General features: G+C 43.7%; 1 protein-coding gene and 1 long non-coding RNA gene across 7 annotated transcripts in view; one reads left to right on the plus strand and one right to left on the minus strand.

Annotated features, from left to right (window-relative positions):
- Positions 1–1,788: 1,788 nt before the first annotated feature.
- FNTA (farnesyltransferase, CAAX box, subunit alpha) lies at positions 1,789–12,126 on the minus strand. Of its 2 annotated transcripts, none has more exons than XM_065045644.1 (9): positions 11,951–12,126; positions 11,153–11,238; positions 10,433–10,547; positions 9,486–9,590; positions 8,689–8,815; positions 8,110–8,258; positions 6,214–6,276; positions 5,583–5,754; positions 1,789–4,122 (listed from the first exon to the last, which is right to left on the minus strand). In XM_065045644.1, exons 1-9 carry the CDS (start codon positions 12,121–12,123, stop codon positions 4,024–4,026), a joined length of 1,089 nt encoding a protein of 362 aa, XP_064901716.1. In that variant the 5' UTR covers positions 12,124–12,126; the 3' UTR covers positions 1,789–4,023. The 2 variants fall into 2 exon arrangements, with proteins under 2 accessions (XP_064901716.1, XP_064901717.1); XM_065045645.1 differs by lacking the exon at positions 11,951–12,126 and adding an exon at positions 11,683–11,839.
- Positions 12,127–12,251: 125 nt separating this feature from the next.
- Positions 12,252–23,264, plus strand: part of LOC110364120 (uncharacterized) — a 123,798-nt gene continuing 112,785 nt past the window's right edge. For 4 of the 5 annotated variants that reach the window (XR_010468886.1, XR_010468888.1, XR_010468885.1 and 1 more), the window contains exons 1-2: positions 12,252–12,389; positions 18,526–18,728. This is a non-coding gene — a long non-coding RNA (uncharacterized LOC110364120). Of the gene's footprint in view, positions 12,390–18,522; positions 18,729–23,264 lie in introns of all 5 variants that reach the window. The other variant, XR_010468887.1, reaches the window with a different exon arrangement.

The raw sequence follows: 23,264 nt of genomic DNA on the forward strand, positions 1-23,264 counted from the left end.
GTCACTTTTACACTGTGACTTCTAACACAGATCATCCCTATTTGAACACTTAAGCATTAGATAACATGTTGTGGAGAAAAACCAATGATAGCCTACTTCAGAGATTTCTCAGTGCCAGATTTCATCCACTGTTTGCCTGTATTGGGTAGGCACCCATACAGAGTGCACTCATGTAAACATACACAGAGTACTTTAAAATGGCAATGTCATTCATGACCAGAAGTATACAGGCCAGTGCAGACTACCAGAAAATCCAGAAAGGAACCTGTTATATGACAAAAATAATGTACTTTTCACATTCAAATGCATTTTTTTACCCTTTGCTGTTAGAGTATATTGTACCAAAAGCCTGACAGTACAGCCTTAAAGGGAGAGAAAATGTTTTTAACTGGAGATATTTAATAGAGATGGTTATTTACAAGAAAAACTAAATATTGAAAGACATTTGACAGCTGCAGACTAGAAGTAAAATGTCATACTGCCACATTAACAGGCTCACCAAAACTTAGCCAAACATCACGTTACCCAAGTTTTACAAATCTGCCTTAGGCAGGGGATACACTAGGGAAAATTGCTGCCAATCCAAAAGCCACAGAGACTTGGAATAGAAGGTGCAAAAAACACACCTTATACCAAAAGTGAGTAACGAGCAGAAGGCACCAATCTTCAGAAAAGTGCACTCAGCTATGCTGAGGAGCATTTTTCATACTATTGCATCCACCCATATCTGGAAAAAATCTGAGACGTAGCTCAATGCATTAATAAAGGTATTATCTCTCAAGTCATGTGCACAGGGTAAGAAAACCACAGCTGCAGTGTCTCCCCTGCCTATTCTGAATTTGCACATATGCAAGTCCAACAGAATTTGCAAAGCCTTCGTGTGAGCCTGCAAGGGATGACTCCCCAAGGGATGACTCCCCACCACTGCTTAATGTTGTCCTCTTACTCCTTTGTTATAAAAGTGACAGGAGCTTTATTGCATTTTGTGCTCTTGTAGGAGCCCCTCTCTCCCTTCTCTCTGAACAGTACACTCCTAGTCTGCCACAGCATAGCAACTGATAGAAGCATTTTGTGCTAGCTGAGGTGGTTTTGTACTGAATAGATTAATAGGCTTGCACACTGTTTTGTCAGTCGAGTTGCAGAGACAATAAGGTGGAAGTCAGTTACAGCTTAGGCAGACAGAGCTAGACCACGGCAAGGATGTCAGCCTCTGATGAAAGCAGGCATTGGACATACTTTCACATGCTTTAACAATTCTCTGTATTCCTCTGAATCTTCCAGTTACAGTGATTTACAAGGGACAGTTGTACTAATACAGTATCCCATCTAGGGACAGCTATTCAGTAATAAAATTGTACACAAGAGTCACATCACTACAGTCAATCACTGGCAACAGTGAAGTATTCTTGTACAGATGAACCCTTAGGACAAATCAGTTTGATGTTTCCCTTGATCATAGGTTGTCAGTACCAACACCTACAGGTTAAAGTCATCTGCCACCTCCTACTGTTAGATCCTTCTCTTTATAGCTCATTCATTTTGTCAAGCTCCTACTTGCATGAGAGATTCTGTCTCAGACAGATTTTTAAAATTAAAGGCTTGGTAGCTGTAGTTGTAACCTGACTGGGCAGCCTGTCATTTTCCCAGCTCTGTCAGCTTAGTATTTCTGACTTTGTGGCTGACTACTACAGAACTGAGGTGACTTTTGGAGACAACTTTAGAGATTCCTTGCAATCTGAATGACAGCAAACATAAACATTTGAAAGAAAAGAAAAGAAACCACATATATCTGTTAAAACATGATGACTTATTTTAATTTTGTTAACTGGACTCCAGTCTCTATCACATTTTTTCCCCAGGATTTGCATAATTTGTTTGGTCACACATTTGTTTTACATGAGACATTTTTCTGATGGAGTACATATCTGGTAAACATCTTGGAAGCGGCATTATCTTTGCAAGTGTCACTATACTTGTATAACCAGTATAAAACCCTACTAACCTTGTCAGTAATTACTTTTTACCGATTACTTCTAGACATCATTTTCAAGAATGAAAAGGCTGTAAGTTGACCACACCATAAGAAAATAGTCTAAACGCCTTGCCAGAGGACTCCACCATTCTTGACATAGCCCAATAGGGCTAAATCCAAGATCTTTCCTCAGACCACAAGTCACTAAGAGGTCATATCCCAAAATACACTGTCCCAGTGGACACTGTTCATCATTTTACTTTGGGATGAATTATTTTCTCAGAAATTTGTGCCAGCATGTATTAAGAATACTCTGGCTTATTCCAAGTGCCTTCTGAATCGTGTTTATGAAAGATATGGGAACCTAGTGACAACATGCACAGGCAAAATCCTGTCCACTCTTCATTAATTATGCTTATTTTAAGGACTACATTTGTTTGCAATAGTTTCAATTAGGAACAATTCATGGGATTAAAAACCCCACTTTTTGTTCTATGCTGAAGTTTCAGCTGTAATAAAAAAAGAAAAAAAAAAAGCATGTAACAAATCTCCAAGTCTGAAGTTTATGTCCATTTTAAGTGTTCATGTGTCACTATAAAAATGTTTTCTCTACTGCTTGGAAAGTGGCAAAAGCATTAAAAAAATAACATGGCTTTCATATATTAATTCCACTCCCTGTGAGTTGTTTTAAAGAATGCATTGAATTAACATATTTCAAGCATTGAAAAGAATCTCCACTATGGTTTAATCACGGCAGCAACGTTTACTGTTTAGCATCAGAAAGACTGTTCCTATTATGGAATAAATACTAGTATTTATTTGTTCCCTTTATGATCATCTCCAAGAAAAATATTTCATATCAGACAAGCACTCTACACTCAGGACAGTTTACAAGAGCCATTTACTAAAACAGGGTAGATGCAGCAACTTTCTTGTACAGGTATACACCTCCTTTGAAGTTCTGTACTGCAGGTGCCTTCTATTTCTCATGAAGGGGAGGAAAAATACTTATTGGCTGAATGTGTGCATGGAAAAGATACGAAAAGCCTACAGAAGCAACAAGGTTAAGACATTTAATGCAAATAGGTCCCAAAGAAAACCATTTCTTCACTTCTAATTTAGTGAAGATACATAATGTAACTAGGTAGTTACAATATCTTCTGATCTATGACCTCAGTTTGGTCTGGTTACAAAGGGTGAAGAAAAAAAAAAAATCAGATTTTCAGCTGTCTGAACAGAAGTCCAAAAAAAACCTGAGCAGATCTTCTAGGGTCCTCAAATAATTTTTCCTGACTGTGCAGACAATTCAAGGCTCCACTGAATATGCAAAGTATATTGAAAGCTTCTGGGATGAGAATACTCTAGTGCAAAAGAAATCGCAATGCAATAGAATACAATATTCCTAAAAAGGATTTTTAAATCTATATCAGCATCTGAGAAGAACAGGCTAATGTCCATCTAAAGACCAAAGGAAACACACTAAAAAATTTCAGACAAATGCTTTAAGTTATCTGTTTTTATTAAAAAGTGACACTTGGTGTTAGTTGCATGCAACAGCATGTGCTATCAGTGTTGTGTAGTTGCTCTCACGTAAGGCAACAACTGCAGTGCTTGCTTGCACTAACCAGAAGTAAATTACTTTAGATCCACTACAGCTAAGGTACCTGCAGTCATTACCACCTGATGTAACCGTGTTAGGGAACACAAGTGGATAAGCCAGAACATGAGAAATTGGTTTAGTGCCTTATAAATAGTAGGTATAGCTTTATGTATTTGTTATTAGGAAATAAACCTTTTATTTGGTACATTTCAATAACTAAGCCCTAATACATTTCTTGTCTGCACCTAGAGCTATCACCAGTAGCAGCAGTGACCCGAGACTCCACAGCATTCCATGTTCCTCTTTCATTGCAATACCTCTTCACCAGGTGAATACTACTCTGGATTTAAAACTAGTTGATGACCCTATTTAGTACTGCTTTAGAACAGCTTGAGAGCTTAACGCTGTTTTCTTCCGTGTTCCGTTACTGCTGCTTCTCTGTCAGTCTGCTTTAAGTGCCTGAGCTGTGCTTGTTCTTAAGCGACCTTCCAATATATGCCCAGTATTCCTTTCGGATGGTGTCTTTTTCTTTAGCCAGAATTTCACACAACTATGAAAGAAAATTGAGAGATTGCGGTGTTACAGCAAAATCTTACAGGATCCTTGATTATCTTTGTAAAATGCATACACTATATTGTTCAGCCAGCATGAGAAATACCTGTTTTAGCAATGTTTCTTTTATTCACCACATTTTCAACTGTCCAATGACTCCAAACTGATGGCAACTCCAACTGGTAGTAAACCAATCTGAAATGTCACAAAAACCTCTCCAGCCCTACTTCAGTTTTAACTGCTTCACTGTGATTCCTTTCCATGCCTACCATTTATCATCCAGCTCAGCCTATTGAGCCTGTAGTATACTACAGTATACTTCTAACTTCCTGACATCTTGATTCTCTTTCAGCGATCCAGCAGGCTGTAAATGACATAATTCAAAACAGTGGAGGCACATCCTGCTCTTGAATCTTCCCAGTGGACTGACAGGACATAAAATATGGTTTATGGCTTACCTTCTCTCACAACATGTTAGAGCTGGTTCTATGCAGATACTTCTACATGTTCCAATTTTTGTTTTATTTTGACCTCACCCGACAGTGAGGCACAGCAAAAATCAACCTACTCACAGGACATGCTGTGTAAAATTTATATGGTAGGAACACTGTCAACAAATGTTCTACTCAATTCCCTTTTATTATGCAGATGGCATTGCCTTACTCAAGGAAGCTGAGTTGAGAAATAGGAGCCTGAACAGGTGAACAAGTCAAACTCAATGAAATAGTATAAAGGGACATGAATCTGTGAGGTACAAACTGCACTTATTTACATGCTGGTCCTGGAACACAAGAAAGAAAAAATGTTGAGGAAGAACCATGTTGGAACACAGAGGCTCCAGGCAAGAACTGCAGCTCTAATTACACTGAGTTCCTGTCTGTCCCACAATGAATGAAGTGTTCCTGTAAAAACTACACTGCAAATGACAGCAAAGAGTTACCTGAATATGAAGCACAGGGAGATAAACAACACTACCAGAAGTCATTTATTCTCTGAAGGAAATGGTGCCTGACATTCCTTATTTGTGTCCCCAGTGTCTGCTGACCCTTAAGCTAATTCTGCCAGCTTTCTTAGAACAAGCTTGAGATTCTGTTGAGATACAGATACTCAGAGAACAAGATTCACCAACCTACAGACAAGAAAATAAGTTCATGCTAAAAGTTAGCACTGGAAACTCTTTGATTGTCCAAACATCTCCTTTCTTGTGCAGGCAGTATCAGAAACCTTCCTTTACTACCAGGTGAAGAAAACTTACAGTGATTTTGTAAACGGCAAGTTGTTATTTGTAGACAAATTCATGAGATCCTTGTGATTATCTGACTTTAATGTCCAACTCTTCATAGAGCTCCTGTAATTAACAAGTAACCTGTGCTACTGACAAAAATCAGTCCCATTTTGTCAGGATATAAAAGAAGAGAAGCAACTCCTGAGAAGCAAAACCAAGCTCTCAAAACCTACCTCCAATGCCTTGTTTAGTGTTTCTTCCTTGTTATCACACTGGTTTTCAAGCATATCTTCATATATGTCCACAAGAAAGGCAATCAGATAGGGTGAACTGTGGCTGGGTTGTAAAGCCAACAATTGCTCTAACAGATTTGGATACTTAGAAAGACCATGATCCTGTAGAATCCTAGAACAGAGGTTAATAGGCTTGAAATATAACGTTGGGGAATCTGGTGTGAAGAACTACATTGTTGTTATGACTCCTCTACTCAGAGATCAGCTTTGAAATGAGGGTGCAAATACAAGTAAGGCAGAAAGTAAGCTAGTATAGTTATGCTCAACTGAACAGAAAGTAGACAGCATGCTTGTTACTTCCTACTCTACATTCTTGAACCCAGTAACGTTACGGGTCAAGTTTTTAAAGGCATTAGAAGTAGTTGCAATCCTCACACAGGAACTAAAGGGCCAGAAACTTAGTGGAAAGTTACAGATAAATTAGGTTAATATATTAAGCCCTTGTGGAGGTTTTTGCATGCCTGCTTGTGCACATAACACTAGAATGAACAGCAGCAGCTCTTTCCAGTTGAGAACTAGGCATAATACACCTTCTATAGATATACTCTTTGCTTCACAGAGGATGCCTTACCCTTTTAAATAGTTCCAAGCGCTCTCATTATGTGGCACTGCTATGATCATCTGAAGAGTGTATCTGTGAGAACAAGATAACAGGTCATGAATACAACCAGTAACAATGCAGTTAGGAATTATCTGAATGTGCTCAGACACTCCCAAATACATCCCTCTAGTCTATGTGTCAGTCTTTTTGCAGATCATCTCAGCTGGGTCATAGTTCAAAATTGTCTTGCAACATAATCACCATAAGTCTCAGAGAGGCAGACAGGGTCGAACTGTTCTAAATTTTCAAGTGTTCCATTTGCTACATTTATAAGATAACAAAATAGTTCTCAAAATTTTGAGCAGTGACATTTAGAAACAACATTATATACTCTCCCAGTATGCTAAAAGAATAATTTGTGTCTTGATGCTCAGAAATGGCAAGGGGCTGAAAAAGGCTGGAGTAATTGAAGCCCAGGGTGAGCTATGTTAATACGACTGCATGTGGTATGTTCTGTACCTGTTTGCAGAACTTTTTTCATGTGGCTGCACTTGGCAAACCCACAGAAAGGCATAGCTTGAGCTTTCAGCTCACAGACTTCTGCAGTTCTTTTAAAGTAGCAGGTAAGCAACTACTCTAAAAGCAAAGCAAGAGCACCTGCCATACAGTCACAAAACCATGTTTCATCTTCACAAAACAGAGTTTACCTTCTGCCCTTCCCCAGCATAACTAGGCATTCTGCCAATTTTTATAGACAGCAGATACTGATAAATTCTATAAGCAGTACTGAAATTAAAAAAAAAAAAAAAAGACAACTCTAAACCTTTTTTAACCTTCTGCAGTCACTATGACAAAGACTGAGTTTAGCAAAGAACAAGCAATTAAACTACCATTCTATAATGACATCTGGGAAGTCTTAACTTTAGACAGTCTGATTCTTAAGATAGGATTCCATTATCCTGAATATAGCACCACGTATGAGCAGTAATGGAAACGGTTCAGATTTATTAATCTGCAGGAAAGTTATAAACTGGAAGAGAAGTACGACTTACAGCAGTTTGCAAAGAACTACCACAAAAAGTGGTGGGGGCTGGGATCTTCTATGAACAATGTACCAATGGACCTGTTCAAAGACTCAGTCTTTCTTCTGAAGAGTAGCTCCAAAAAATTGCAGCACCCTTTTTTCATTGCTTCTTCACTTTAGACAAACATCTTCTCATACCCATCAACCCTCATCAGCCGTCTGAGACAGGAAAACCATACAAGGAAGATTCCCTTACCACCATTTGTAGTAAAATAAATGTCTGGAAGCCCAGTTTGTCTTCAGTTACAAACTTAACACTTCAGAACAGTTTACAAAGCTAATTTTCCTCAAAACTAGCCAACTCACACAGGTCTTTCTGCTGACCACGTACCCCTGAAAGCTCTTTATTTTTCCAGTTGCATCAAACTCCTCATAAAAGGGAATTTCTCTTCCTACAATCCACATGCAGGTTATCTTCAAATCATCATGGCTACTGTATAACAGTTTAATACAACACTGAGAGTGCTTCTCCTCCCAAGCTTTCTAGGGGTAGGATGTAAGATAAAAATGAACAGCAAACTTAAGTGGTTCTAGTGTCACAGACCTTCTGCAGACCTCCACTATAGCTAGTTGACTATAAAAAGCCAAAAATGTTGTTTGTACAATAAACAGCAGAGCAGGAAGAAAGATTAATGAGAATTGCTTGAGCAGGGTAAGCACAGCTTTCTTCAGTGGTCCTGAACACATCTATACATCCACTAACACTTTATCTGCTATCCATGAAAGTGAGCCCCAAAACTGCATTAAAAACAGAAAAGACAAGCCCACACGGACTGGCAAAGTATTCCTTTGCTTTCATGTAATGGAGAATACTTAATGTGAGCATGAACAGCATTACTAACTGGACTTCTCTGTCTAGGACTGCTGGATCAGCATAGCCAGTGGTGTTGAAAATTACGAAGTGTCGTTGGTTCCAAACAGAGTTGTTTCTCACATCTTCCCTCAAAAGCTGGTCTACGTATTCCAGTTCATTGTCCCATAATTTGAACTCCTATGGAAAGAGAAGTAAGAGAGAATATCACAGTGAAAAGTTTTTATTTTTAAAGTATATTCTCCTTGCTCCTAAGTTCTCTGAACATGAAATACAGAGACTTTTTTTAAAGAAATCAACACAAAGCTCAAAGGAAAACAAGGAAGGGTGCACTAGCAACACAGTACACTATTCAGTTGCACACAATAGTATTAGCTCATAATTAAATTCACACATGTTACAGTAAGGAGCCAACAATAGATCTTTTTGAACTCACTTCCTAAAAGGCAGGTTTATAGTTAACCTCTACCAACACATTAAAAGGCAATTGTTCCCCCCCTTCAGCCTTAAGAAACAAAGTGCCAAATGCAATTCAGATTGTATTTACAATACCAACCTCTACACCCTGAGTAAGTTATTTAGTAATTCAAGAGTTCTCTGGATATAATACCTGAATAACCCATTGTCTGTGTTGCCATGCATGGTAATTTTTAGCGTCTTGGTTAAGAATGTCAGCTATGAACTCAAGCTCTTGGGATGGATCCTGTAGCCACTCCACTAACACGCGTCTGTGATGCCTAATGACAAGAGGAGGAAACTATCTTTAGAATAGTCTAAAAAATTTTTGTGAACCTGTGGTCTGTATTAAACCAGCATATATGTCAGCTGAACTACTTAGAAAAAAAACCCACTAGTTAAGTACTTCAAATTAAATATAACGAAACACTTGGCTCTCAGAAATAAAAGACATATTTATACTATAACAAAGTCTAACTATACATACACGTTGGCCAATCACCTTCTTTTAGACAAGTTACGCTTCCACTTTTAACACTCAGCAGAATAAAATCTTCTAGTACTACATAACTGCTCTAGCAATAACAATGCTGCTGTTTTACTTATTCCCATTCACTTGCGAAAAGCACAACAGGTAAGCAAATGCCAAGAGCCAATAAAAGAAAAAATACTTATTTCTTTTTGTTTGCCTTTTTGTCAGACTTATTTTGTAAAGTTAAATATCAAAATTAAAAGAAAACAAGACTTTTTAAGCAAGCCACAATCATATGTTTAGAATAAACTGCTAAAGAGGGACTCTGGAAGTAACACGGATGCAACTCTATTTAACTCTTACACTGCCACCACTGAAGCAGATGCAGGAGGCAATTCCTAACAACTTATTCTAGACAATTTACAAAACAAAAAGTACCTGCAAAAACATTAGGAACTGAAAAGAAAACATGATTTTACCAGACTTGGTAGTTCTTTGGCTGATCTTCAATGATAGCTGTAATATACTTAAGCTCTTCACGGAGATCCTTTCCCAAAGACTGCAGGAGGACCCTCCGGAAATTCCTGTATAGAAGTCAAGCATTTGAACACTGCAACAGGGCTTTCCTAAAATTCACAGAGGGGAACATAGAAGAACCTCTGTTCACAGTTCTTCTAATAGGCATTGGGTTAAAAAGAGCGCAAAAAACTAAACCACATAACCAGTTCTGTTAAATGCCAATCAATGACTGAACAGCGGAGAACTGGACTAAAACTAGTTACAACGGTATGCTATCTAAGATCACAGCGATCCTGTTTCAAATTAACCTCTGTCAACCCACACTAGTCTGATCATCACAGAAACTATTACTTATGTATTTAAAAGAATGTAAACTTTCTGATTTTATGCAAGTTAGTGGAATAAAGATATAAAAGAGGTACTTGTTAGCATTCACAAGTTAAAAAGCCCTACTCTGATTATCAGAAATTGACTGTTTATTCATTACCTAACTGAATATTAACTTGATAGATCTTCTAAAATGCATAATTTAGTAAGTATACAATTATTTAGCAGGAAATAGCAGCTATTCTGCTTTTATGCCTCTTCTTCAAGTCAACTGAGGGTGTCTTCAGCATTTTGCCACAGCCATGTTATTTAATTTTAAACAGCAAAGCTCTTTCTGTGGCTGATCCTGACCTTGACTGACATAGTAATATCCTGAAAGCCAAATGAATGAAAACAACTGAATCAAAATGAAGAATGGAAAATACTAAACAAATACTTTCTTCAGAAGCTCACCAGAAGTCTACACTACTCTCTGTGTAAACTCAACTAGTCATGCGCTGATTAGACTAACTAAATTATTGAAGACGTAATAGGTTGGCAATCAAATGGCAACAGAAATAATCCTAAGACTGTCACTTACCACACCGTGTAGTTTGCAGCATTTAACTCAATGGCATCTGCTGTTAGCTTGAAAGCTCTTTCACTTCTCTCATCCCGCTGCAGAACAGCCCGGAAGTAATCATAGACATCTTGAACTAAATAGATAACAGCATCTTATACAAGGCTATGAGGCAATGGCCTGACTAGGGGGTAAGGTCAATAATCCTTTGACTTCCTGTTACTTCCTGTTTTGTGTACTTTAAATACACCTCTTTAAAATGATAGCTACATATTGCTCTGACAGTACTGTTGTTTGAAACTTCTAAATGATATTAGTATACTAAAAAGCTACAAAAATATCTTAAAAATGCATCTCTGAATATTACCCAAAACAATCAGAAAACTTTGTTGATGCTTACATCGTTTCCCCACATGCAGCAGCTTCATATGTCTCCTTTCTACTTGTGACCTAGTAATGCCTTACTATGGGGACCTGTCTGTTGTACTGTCCTTTAGGCCACATGATATTAAAATAACACCTTAGCTATTAACAACTTGGGTGAGGATTCAGCTTCAGAGATGTGTGGTGAAAGCATCATACACACCCACCATAACACAGTAAGTATTTAATTAATTTCTTCACAGTTACTGCTATAGAAAATACGTTATCCAAAATGTGAAGTCATGCTTTAACAACACTAAGAACAAATACGAATTTAACCACCTCACATTTTCAGTGCAGAACATATTTAAAACTTACATTTTTCACTGTAGATGATCTGAACAACAGGATTTGGCCCATCATTTTGAGGCACAGGTTCAATATCTGCCCATTCTTTTCTGTCTCTGTAAATACATATTTTTCAAATCACAAAATGCCACTCAAACCACTACATGCACAAATCTATGTCCAACAACACATCCTTGTTCCCAACTGTCACTATTATTGTTACTATATTATTGTCTATAACAAATACCAGTGTATAAATAAGGAAATACTGACATATGTAACCGTATCAAAATCAGTTGTAAGACAACCAGAGAGTGCAAAGTAATGACTCAGCCACCCTCACACTGCCACAGCCGCAACGCCGTGACAGAGGTTCGAGCGCCACGCCGCACTGGCGGCTTCAAGTCTAAGCGGGCAGCCCCGTTTTTCAGCCCGAGGCTTCCTGCTCCAGCTGGCGACCCTGTCGCCTTGAGACGGGGGCGGGTGGCGAGAGCATCGCTGACACCCCATCTCCCAGGCCGTCCCGCCCGGTCTCTCCTCCTCTGCCCACTGCGCGGTACCGGTAGAGCACGTAGCCAACTCCCTTCTTCTTCTTCTCTTCCTCCTCCTCCTGTCCAAGCAGCGGAGGCGGCTGCCACGGCCCCGCCATCCCCCGCCCCTCACCCCAGGGAGCCGCTTCCGGGGGCGCAGGCACAACAAGCCGCACCCCCCCAACCCCCAATGACGTCACCTGACGTAAGGCTCCGCTCCGCCACCACCTCGCGCCCGCGGCGGGGGAAGTCCAGTCCCGGCCGCTCAGGGCCTGGGCCTGCGCCACCGCGGCCGTACCTGTAAAGCACGTAGCCGGCGTCCTCCGCCCCCTCTTCCTCCTCCTCTTCCAACAGCTGCCTGAAGCCGCCCGCCAGCTCGCCACCGCCCTGCCCCTCTGGCTGCAGCTCCGCCGCCGCCGACCTCTCCGCTGCCATCGCCCCGCTGCCGCTTCCGGGGACTGGCGGAACCATAGAGGCTGGGCGGTCGGCGGGGCAAAGTGGTCGCGTGGCTCACTATCGCCCTCGCCCGGAGCGGAGGGCGGGGGTTGTGCGGCCGGGGCCGAGCCGGGGCGCTGCTCGCCGCCGGGACGAGGCCGGAACGCGGCAGCCGGCGGAGCTGGGCCGGCGGCTGGGCGCGGTGGCTGCTGTCCGCCCCCGGACTTGTGACCGGTACCGGCAGCAGCCAGGAGCCGCGCTGTGCCCTGAAGAGCTTTAATCCACGAGTCTATTAATTAACCGTAAGAAACGCGCCGGGGGAGGCAGCAGGAGGTTGGGTCAGGTCTGGGTACTTCTGTGCTTCACTCATCCCGTTTCACCATGCTCTGATGAAAACCTGTAGACCCAGCAGGGCCTGTCTGCGTTGTGCCCTGATCAATAGTCACGTCCCTGCCCATGCCTTATGGGGCAGCACTTGTTGGTTATTTGAGAGGCTGCTACCTGCAGCTCACGAAAGTGAGCCGCTCTGGTGCCGGCCACTGGATGGAGCTGGTCCAAAAACATACTGATGATGGCATGGGGTGGACAGCAGACAGGGTAGTTTGGTTTGCACTTACTATAAACTGAAATCGAGAAACAAGAAGCAAAGGGAGGCATTTCTCATGCCAGCAGTAGTGCATTTCTCCTGAGAACCCACCCTAGTGCTAATATCAGCTTGACAAGTGCGAGGCCACGATACCAACAGCACCGGACTGACACTATGGGAACACAGAGGGAAACAGAGGCTCTGCGAGATGCTGCTATAGCAGCTGAGGTGGAAAGTTACAGAGCTGCAAATAGCTTGTTGTTGGTGTTACTGATGCTCAGGTGCTAAGGTGCTGCAGGCATGGTGAGCTGTGTTTGCTCCCCTATGGAAACTCACAAAACTGCATCATTATAGAGCTGAACTTTCTGACAGGGAAAGGCTGAGGAATCTGGTCTCTGCAAAAGGTGGAATTAGATAAGGTTTTGAAACAGCCATTTGTAATCAGTGGGTGATATTGGGAAAGGCTGAAGTGATAGTGCTCAGTAGGACAAAGTAGCTGAGCCGAAGACAGTCATTAGGAAAAGCAGCTGACCCAGTGTTACAGATTCATCATCTAGGACATGCTGAGATGCTTTAGAGAGGAGCGGGTTAAAGACAGGCAGAGCACGTGTAGTAAGGGCCGTGTATACAGGTGCATCTGTGCTGTATATTCAGGGAGGTGAGAAATCATTCCGTGTGTGGTGGAAAGAGTTAAAGTCTTTAATTCTGGGGTGCTCAAGTTGAAAGGGCTGTGGGGAAAGAATAGTGCCAGAGCAACAACAAGGGAGTACAAATGCAGGGCTGCAAGTTGAAACAGAACATCCAGGACAAAGAAGAATTGGGCCCACAGGTGGTTGTTCTGTCACTGAGCAACTTTCTCTACTTCGGAAAGTTGCTTGACCTCTGTGCTTTCCTTGCCTCTGCACTTTCCTTGCCTCTTTGCCTTTCTTCTCCCCTGTGTATTTTAGTGGTGCACTTGAGGACTTAATTTGTTTCTGTTGGGATGTTTGTACAGTGACTGTTTGTAGTGCATAGTTCAGTTGCTGCTGCTGGTGTTACAGTGGTAAAGACAGTAGTAATATCATGATGGAGGAAAAAATCAGAGCAATCTACTGAAAGTTTGCTTTGGACTATAGGACTATGAATAGAACAAAAAGGAAAGGAGTAAGAGGTACCTGGAGACAGAAAGGATAGCCAGCAGTACCTAAGTAAAAAAAAAAAAAAAAAAAAGTTATAAAATGCAGAACATTCTAAAAAAGGAAAGAGAAGGAACGAAGACAGGCCTAAAAAGAAACAAAGGATATTATAAACAGATCAGAGGAAATATGCACATATAAATGAGAGGAATCTCAAAGGCAGCAAATCCTGTTTTGCAAGACAGAGCAGAAAGTTGTTGTTCCTGACCTGCAGAGGGAAAGGTTGCATTGTGAGTTCATTAGGTACAAACAACTCTCCATGGACAGGCAGTACTTGAGATACAAATCTTTAAGAAATCTAGTGTATTAGGTCTTCTGTTTGAGCAGCAATTTGGGTTTTTTGGTTGTGCTTCCTCCAGAACTAATACCTAATGACTGCCATTGCTTATGCTGCTATCATCTTTACCAGCTAATTCATATGGATTAGTCAGGCCAGATACTGCAACAGGAGTTTATTTCCTCAGAGTGGCATAGCAGGACAAGAAACAAAAGTGAGCTGCTCTGATGCTGGCCACTGGATGAAGCTGGTCCAAGAACATATTGGTGATGTCATGGGGTGGACAGCAGACAGGATAGCTATCCAGCTGCCTTCGGGACTAGCTTTGGTGGTTTAAGTCTGCACCTGTGGATTGTTGGGGTCTGTGGACTGCTCCTGAAGACCTGAGGGATGGTAACTGAGAAAAGCAAGCCTATTGCAGGGAGCCAAAGCATGTTACGAACAAGTTGTGTCCTCACAAGAGCAACCTAGGAGTCTGGCAACTGAGGAAGCCTGAAAGCCAGGAGTATAACTGAGTTTTGAAATTACAGACTGGGCTGAAACCCAGTGGGATCACAGCAAATCCTTCCATAAACTGTACCAGGCTTTGGATCCATCTCCAACCACTCATTTTAATTTACTGAACTGTATGCTTCTTGCAGCATGCTAGCTTCAGTCCTCTCATCCTTGGGGTACTCTGAAAGCTTTAGTCAGACCTGCAAAAGCAGGAGTCTACCTTAGCATGGATCTGCTTTACAAAGTAATACTTGGAGGTGTTTGCTGCATGCCTCCTCACAGTCAGTGGAAGTTCTTCATGTTACAGGTCTAACATCCGTAACCATATTTCACAGAGAATATTAAAACCCCACCTGAAGCTTCTACTTGAAAATCTGACACCTTTGGGAAGAAGCAACAAATAGGATGAGAGCTGTGATGAAGCTCTCAACAAAGAGTGGAGGATAAATAAATCTGTCATGTCCCAACACTGCAGTGTCAGTTACTAGTTTCATCTTAGGAGGAGCCTGGTAGCTCAAGAGAGAAATCAGAGCTCCATGTTGCGGTATGTGCAGCAAGAAGTGGGTGCTACTCCAAATGGGCTGCAGGGAAGCAGAGCTATGGAGGAGAAGGGGTAGGGCCACCATGGCAGTGGTCACTTAAACTGCTGCAGGGGGCTGGATGCAGGTTGTCTGCTGGGTACCCTTGTGAGCCTCTCAGGAAGGCTTCAGGTATGACCCATCATAAAGTAAGGAGATGAGCTGTGTGCATAATATTTGCACAATTTATATCACTCATGCATTTCAATTGAGGCACATCAGGTGTTCCCTCTGCCTCCTCTGGGATTCTTTCTCCCTCTGCTCCCCCCAGCTCTTGCACCTCCCCCACTTGCCACGTCTGGGTTAGAAGCAGCAGGTTCAGCACTTTCCAGTGTTTGTATATAAATACATGTACATGTGAAGGAGCATGTAAGTATCAGATTTCTCTGTGTTAATACAAATGTGTATGTATAAGATACTACAGAAGTGTTATAAGCATGTATGGTTCGCATGCATTGGGTGCGTAAGTATGGGCTCTGCCTTCGGCATGCAGAACCTGGCTTCAGAGTTAATGTCTTTCACTACAAATAACAAATGCCAAAAAACGCATGAAGAGTGTCCCAGCCTCTGTAAGTACCGAACTGGCAGACAGGACTGTGTCCTAGTCGTTACACAGGCCCTGTGTGGACACCTCAGCAAGGCTGGCAGCAATACACAGTCTCAGAGCGATGCCTGCAGTGGCTCTGTGCCTGGGGGCTTCCCAACTTCTGTGATGCATTTATTTCTCTGGAAGCCCTCTGGCTTGATGCAGTCAATTTAAGTCCTTGTCAAGATAGCACTGGCTAGAATAACGGCACTGTTGTAAAACCAACCAACAAAAACAACTGCAAAAAGTGCAATTACGCTGAAAGCTGTAGAAATCAGTGACAGGGATGGATTTATTTTTGGGGGATGTGAGGTCTTGCTGTAAGGAACTTGTGGGTAAAGCAGTCCCTGGGGTAGAAGCAATGATGTTCTCAGGCACCTTAGCCCCCTGTGTTGCCTCTTCAAGGCCTTGGGGACTGCAAAATGAGCTCAGTCTCTCCCCGTCCTCCCTTGCGCTGGCAGCGCTGTGGACAGAGAAGGCGCAGACCCGCCTGCCCTGCTGTGGAGCGTTGCGCAGCGATGACGCCGCAGCCAACTGCACCTATTTCCACACAGGAGTGGGTTCACAAAAGGAAAGTAAGGAAAACACAAAACCAGTCCCACCGGAACCCACCTCAAATGGGTGAGGGACCAGAGAGGGACAGTGGTGGTGAGGCACCAGGGACTTTTCTTGGGGTGAGTACAGCAGTAGTCGCCCGGCCGTAGGATGTCTGACCCACGGGCAGAGAGTAGGGCCAGAGCTGTAGCCCCCATCGGGGATGCGGAATGGGCTGAGACTTGGGGAGACAAGGGCTGGCTGGTGGGGGTGGCAGGCACAGTCCTTGCTGGGGTACCAAACCTGGAGGAATGCAGTGAGGCAGGACTAGAAGTAGATGCGTCAGGGAGCACTGGTGCGGAATTTGGAAGGATTTGCAGGGAGATGCTGCTTCTGCTGTGGGACAGCTGGAGGTGGTGACTTATGCTTCCTCCCTCAAGTCCTCAGGGCCTTGGCTCTGCTTGAGCGAGGTAGGAATGCGCTGCAAGGTCACCTTTGCCAGCAGAGTTGGGACAGGACAGAGCCCCGTGTGACCCACTGCAAGGATGGACTACACTGCACTGCAAACACAAGAATGAAGCCATGACCCAGTGCTCTACCCTGGATCAGCTGATAGAGCAGACCCATGGTGTGGGCAGTTCCGCCTCTAGAATAAAACCTAAAAATGGGATGACTACTACTGTTTTACTGGGCCAGGGGGTAAGGGGACATTCCATGGGTCATCAAAGCCTTACTTTTTGCAGTGCACAGGATGAGGCATGTGGTATTAGTGTTCTCTTCCACGATGTGCTTTTCACCACCAGACTTCAGGGCAGAATTCAGCCCCTTCCCTTCCTGGTGCCCCATTTTGGCTATAATGCAAGAGGCACAGAAAATGCAGAGGCTTTGTAAAAGATCCTACCTAATTTGAGAAGTGCTCCACTGGCAGCTGTGCACTTTTGTGCCCACACAAAACTTTCACAAGCAGCTGTCCCATGCAGAGCAGAAATCACACAGCATGGTTTAGTATGAGTGTTTACTAAAGAGGCTTTTTTGATGGTTGATAGGAAGGGGTGAACTCATGTTGCAGTGGAAGAAGAAACAGGATCATTTTTTGTGTGTGTGTCTCTAGCTGCCAGCACCACAGAGACAGTACTAGAGCAGGCAGTAGTTTTGAGACACATCCCTCTTTGTCAGGTTTTTGGAACTTTGTGAGTGGGACTAGGATGCGGGGAATGCTGGCAGATGCATGCACAGCACATGGAGACAATACAGTCACATACACCTTCTTTTCATAGAAAACCAGCCTAATTTGCAGGGGACATATCTCTGGAAGAGATTAATTTTAAAATAGCAATTTATTAAACATTTTTGCGTGTGTTCCTGCTTCTGAGCTTTCAGAATACCTACAATTTCAGACTTCATTCTTCTGCACTGAGAAATAAAGTCTTACCTTTCTCCGATCCTTTTTGTTTGTTTGTTTTTGTTATTATTATTTAGACAAAGCTGGAATTTGTGCCTACTCCTGTTGTCAGGAGTTGGATTTTCACACAGTACCATCCAGTATGCAGCAGTAGGGCTCTGTGACAGCTGAAAATAAAAAAACACTGGGGAAGCAGAAGAGTTATTTCAAGAGAGGCAGACCAGCACAGATGTAGATTACAGGGGAAGGGAAACTTATTAGAAGTTTTTAGGTGTGGTGAGAGTTTGCATGTTGCTTTATGGTTACTTTCTCTATGCTTTGGCTAGTTTCACTGGTGAGCAGTAGTCCCAGAAGACTTAAGTGTGGTAAGTCCCAAGGCCAGATAGTTGTGTGCCTCTTCCAGGAGCATTTTCAGGACTTGCCCAGGGAAGGAAAGTCTTTCATCTCTCACCTGTTTGTGAGTCTGCTGAGAAGCAGCACCGTTTGCCACCTGAAACCCAAGACAATCTTTCTTAGACCTCCCATTCCACACAGGACTGAACCAGGCCCATCAGCATCCCTCTGTGTTGACTGCAGGGATGAGAGGATGTGTGACCCTGTGTAGAGAGGATGCAGAAGTCCGAGATGACCAGAGGGAGAGTAGATGCCTGGGGCTGTGCATGAGACTGCTGTTTTGTGCAGGCTGATTTCTTGATCCCTGGCTCAAAATGTGGCTCTGGCACCTGCAGAAAGCTACAGGTAGACATCAAGCTAATCGCTGAGTTTGAGGAATGGTCTTTATTGATGCTATACCCTTTTTCAGCAGTGGTCACCCTGAAGAGGAGTAGGATGGAGTGGGAAAGCCCTGCAGCAAAGGCTAAAGACTTCATACAAGCTGGCCTTCCTGATTCCTAGCTCTAACTGCTCCAGCAGACCTGACAGTGCAGCATGATTAGGATGAGGAGGAAGAATCTGTGGATATCTTACTTGTGCTTTGCAGCTGCCTTTTTCCTTATGGTGACACTCCAGGTACAGGGGCAAGGGGGGTGGGGTATGCATGGAATTACTCTCAAAGTGTGACACAGTTCTGGCAGATGAGAGAGAGCACTGAAGACAATATACATTTTTTGTACAAGTCTATGCTTTAAAAGGCGGCTGTTTAAAGAAACTCTGTCAGCAGCATTAGCCTGATGGTAATAGCTGACTCCAGACGTGACATTACACAGAGCTCCTCTGCACCTGGAGGCATTTGTCAGGAGTGGTGTACTATACAATGCCATGTTGCGTTGCTTCCATCTGGCATTGCCTCCTCTGTTTGTGTGTTTGAACTCATTAGGTGGGAAGGCAAGGCTGGACCCATTTCATACTAATGTGGCAGACAGACCTGGAAAATTTGAGCACATCAGTAAGTGGTAATGGAAATCTGCCCATCTGTCCTGACTTAAAGACATTCTTAGGGTTGAAAGGTCCGGTAGATGATCACTAAGAAAACACATGAGAGGAAAATCAATGTGGCGTATTAGTTTGTGTCTGGTGCAGTTTTTTCTTGGAAGAGAAAAACTTTCAGACAAATTGAATCAGGCCTGGTTGGCAGTCAAGGGACTGTGGGAGACTTCAGTCACGAGAGGGCCAGGATCTGCCTTGGAGTTGTCTTCCCGCTTGGGCTATGCTCTGGACTGAGGCTCTGGTACCTCAGGTAACTCACAGTGGAGCCAGCAGAAAGACCTGTGAAGTTCTCCCAGGCCAGCTGCCTACTTCAAATTGCAGTTATTTGTTGGAGGCAGTCACTGTCACTCAATGGTCACTTTCAGTGACTGCCCTGAACAAGCATGTGAGCTGTCAATATAGTTGGGATATATCAACTCTCAGGAGTTTGGAGAGAGCTACTAGAAATTCTGTGCAAATACAGAGACTCCTTAAATTCTGCCATGGCAAAATTTAGAAGTAAAGAAGGAGCATGTTCCTGGAGAAACCTGGACATGGAGTAGTTACAGACTTAAATTGTATTGCTGCAGTTAAATCTTAGAATCATGGAATCATAGAACAGTTTGGGTTGGAGGGGACCTTCAAAGGTAATCTAGTCCAACCTCCCTGCCATGACCAGGAACATCTTCAACTAGATCAGATTGCTCATAGCCCTGTCCAGCCTGGCCTTGAATGTTTCTAGGAATGGGACATCTACCACCTCTCCGGGTAACCTGTGCCAGTACTTTATTACCCTCATTGTAAAAAATTTCTTCCTCATGTGTAACCTGAATTTCCCTTTTTCTAGTTTAAAACCATTACCCCTTGTCCTGTCGTGACATGCCCTTTTAAAAAGTCTGTCCCCATCTTTCTTATACGCCCACTCTTAAGTATTGAGAAGCTGCAATAAGGTCTTCCCGGAGCCTTCTCTTCTCAAGGCTGAACAAGCCCAACTCTCTCAGCCTGTCCTTGTAATGGGGTTTTCCAGCCCTCTGGTCATTTTTGTGACCCTCCTTTGGACCCTCTCCAACAGGTCCATGTCTTTCCTGTGCTGAGGGCTCCGGAGCTGGATGCAGGACTTCAGGTGGGGTCTCACCAGAGCGGAGTAGACAGGCGGAATCACGTCCCTTGACCTGATGGTTACGCTCCTTTTGATGCAGCCCAAGATATGCTTGGCCTTCTAGGCTGCAAGCACACATTGCCAGCTCGTGTCCAGTCTTTAATCCACCAGTACCCCCAAGTCCTTCTCTGCAGGGTTGCTCTCAATCCTTTCAATTCCCTTGCCTTTATTGATACTGGGGGTTGTCCTGACCTAGGTGCAGGACCTTGCACGTGGCCTTGTTGAACCTCGTGAGGTTCGCGTGGGCTCACTTCTCAAACTTGTCCACGTCCCTCTGGATGGCAACCCATCCATCAGGTGTGTTAACTGCACCACTCAGCTTGTTGCCATCCATGAACTTGCTGAGGGTGCACTTGATCCCAATCTCAGTGTTATTGATGAAGATATTGTCATACGACTAGGTATATTAATCTTTTCCCCAGCTGGTATTCTGTCTACTCACCAATGAGGGGGTGTTTTCTGTATTTTTCTGTACAGCCGCATTTTGCACAGCCTCCTGTGTGTGCTGTCCCAGCATCCCATGTTGCACAGAACCCGTTTATACCTACAATATACCTACAATCAGTGTATTTTGCTACAGTGAGAGCAAATGACACAGTTCCTGATGGGATCAGGAACTACAACTTGCCCAGTGAGGGTAATTACCTATCCTCTAACTACGTTATGCCTAGTCTTGTTACATTAGGCCTAGTCAGGTTTCTAAAAGACTTTTTTTCCTCTTGTCAGGCTGCAGGGAAGCAGCTAAGTTGACTTTGAGAAGGATCTGGGAGGAGCCTCTCCTGGGGCCTTCCCTGTCACACCATACCTGCTTTTGAGATCCCAAGTCCCTCCTACAATGTCTGGGCCGTGCTGTGCCGTGCCTGTTCCTGGCTATGGTGCTGACCATGACCAACATTTTGCACCTCTGTGTCAATCTTGACCTGCTTCGTTCCTGTGGACCTGCTAGGTGATCGTTGGGCTGTGCCTGACACTGCCCTCCATCACCTGTGTGTCCTGTGTACCCTGCCTGTGGTGCAGCATACCCTTCATCCTGCTAAGGATGCTGCCCAATTGCTTCCACTCCCAGAGGATTTTTTGTGCCCCAGCTAGGGGCCCTTCCAGAAGCTGTTGCTAGTGGGAAAAGTTCCCTGTGAGTACCTGGTCCTACCATCATGAGGCTTTGTCTAACGCTCTAAGAGTTGCTTCAACTCTTGGTGAGCAGATGCCCCCATACCACCCCTGGTGTTGGTCCATCACGTGATCATTACCCACAAGCCCTCAAAAAGCCCATGGCACAGTGCTGTACAGTCGGTCCTGTCCTTTGCCTACCATGCTCAGTCTTTGCCTTCCTGCAGCACGCCAGTGGTGGGGGCTTTCCTGCCACATCACTTTTATCATCGCACATGTAAACAGACTTCAGGTCCAAAAGTAACAAAAGCTACATAGACCATGGAAGTGCCTGAGAATGGCCACAAAAGAATTAGTGCTTCTTACTGCAAAAAGGTGATGGGATCAATGGACCAGTTGAAGTGTTACCTGTATGAATGCATTCTGCATGAGCAACAAACAGGAAGAACTGGAAGCAATTGTGCAGCAGAAAATGTACGATATAACTGCCATCACAGAAACATTGTGGGACAACTCACACAATGGAAGTGCTGCATTGGATGGCTATAACCTCTTCAGGAGGGATAGACAAGGAAGGAGAGGAGATGCGGTAGCCCTGTATGAGGTGGAGTGTTTTGTTTGTCTGGAGCTTAATGAGGGGGACAACATGCTTGAGTGCTTATGGGTAAGAATCAACAGGGAGGCCAACAAGGCGGATATCCTGGTAGGAGTCTGTTACGGACAACCCAACCAGGATGAAGAGGCAGACAAAATGTTTTTCAGGCAGCTGGAAGAAGTCTCACGATTGCTAGCCCTTGTTCTCATGAGGGACTTCAACTTACCAGATGTTTCTTGGAAATACAAGACAGCAGAGAGGAGACAGTCTAGGAGGCTCCTGGAGTGTATGGAAGACAACGTCCTAACACAGCTGATCAGTGAACCAATTAGAGAAGGTGTCCCAGTGGAACTGTTGTTTGCGAACAGAGAAGGACCATGGATATTGTGTTGGTTGGAGGTCACCTTGGGCATAGCAATCATGAAATGATCAAGTTTTCTGTTTTTTTGGAGAAGTAAGGAGAGTGGTCAGCAGAACTGCTACTTTGGACTTCCGAATGGCAGACTTTGACCTGTTTAGGAGGCTGGTTGGCAGAGTCCCTTGGGAGGTATTCCTGAAGAACAAAGGAGGTCTTGAAGGCTGGTCTCTTTTCAGGAAGGAAATCTTAGAGGCACAGGAACAGGCTGTCCTTGTGTGCTGAAAGACAAGCTGTCGAGGACGAAGACCAGCCTGGCTGGAACTCAGCTAGCTGGAACCAGCTTTGGCTGGAACTCAGGAATAAAAGGAGAATTTATAACCTTTGGAAGAAGGGTCAGGCTATTCAAGAGGACTACAAGGATGCTGTGAAGTTATGCAGGGAGAAAATTAGAAGGGCCAAAGCCTAACTAGGGCTGAGCCTATCTACTGCTGTAAAAGGGAGCAAAAAATGCTTCTATAAATACATCAGCAACAAAAGGAAGGCTAAGGAGAATCTCCACCCTCTGGTGGATGCAGGGGGAAACACAGTGACAGAGGATGAGGCTGAAGTACTAAATGCTTTCTTTGCCTCAGTCTTTAATAGTGAGACCAGGTGTGCTCTCCAGGTACACAGCCCCCTGAGCCAGAAGACAGGGACAGGGTGCAAAATGAAGCTCCGACAATCCAAGGGGAAACAGTGGCCTGCTACACCACTTAGACATGCACAAGTCTAGGGCGCCAAATGGGAGCTGGTGGAGACGCTCACCAAGCTGCTTTCCATTATTTATCAGCAGTCCTGGGTAACTGGGTAGGTCCCAGTTGACTGGAAGCTGACAAATGTGACACCCGTCTACAAGAAGGACTGGAAGGAGGGTCCAGGGAA

The sequence above is a fragment of the Columba livia genome, chromosome Z (genome assembly GCF_036013475.1).
Source record: "Columba livia isolate bColLiv1 breed racing homer chromosome Z, bColLiv1.pat.W.v2, whole genome shotgun sequence".
Classification (NCBI taxonomy): domain Eukaryota; kingdom Metazoa; phylum Chordata; class Aves; order Columbiformes; family Columbidae; genus Columba; species Columba livia.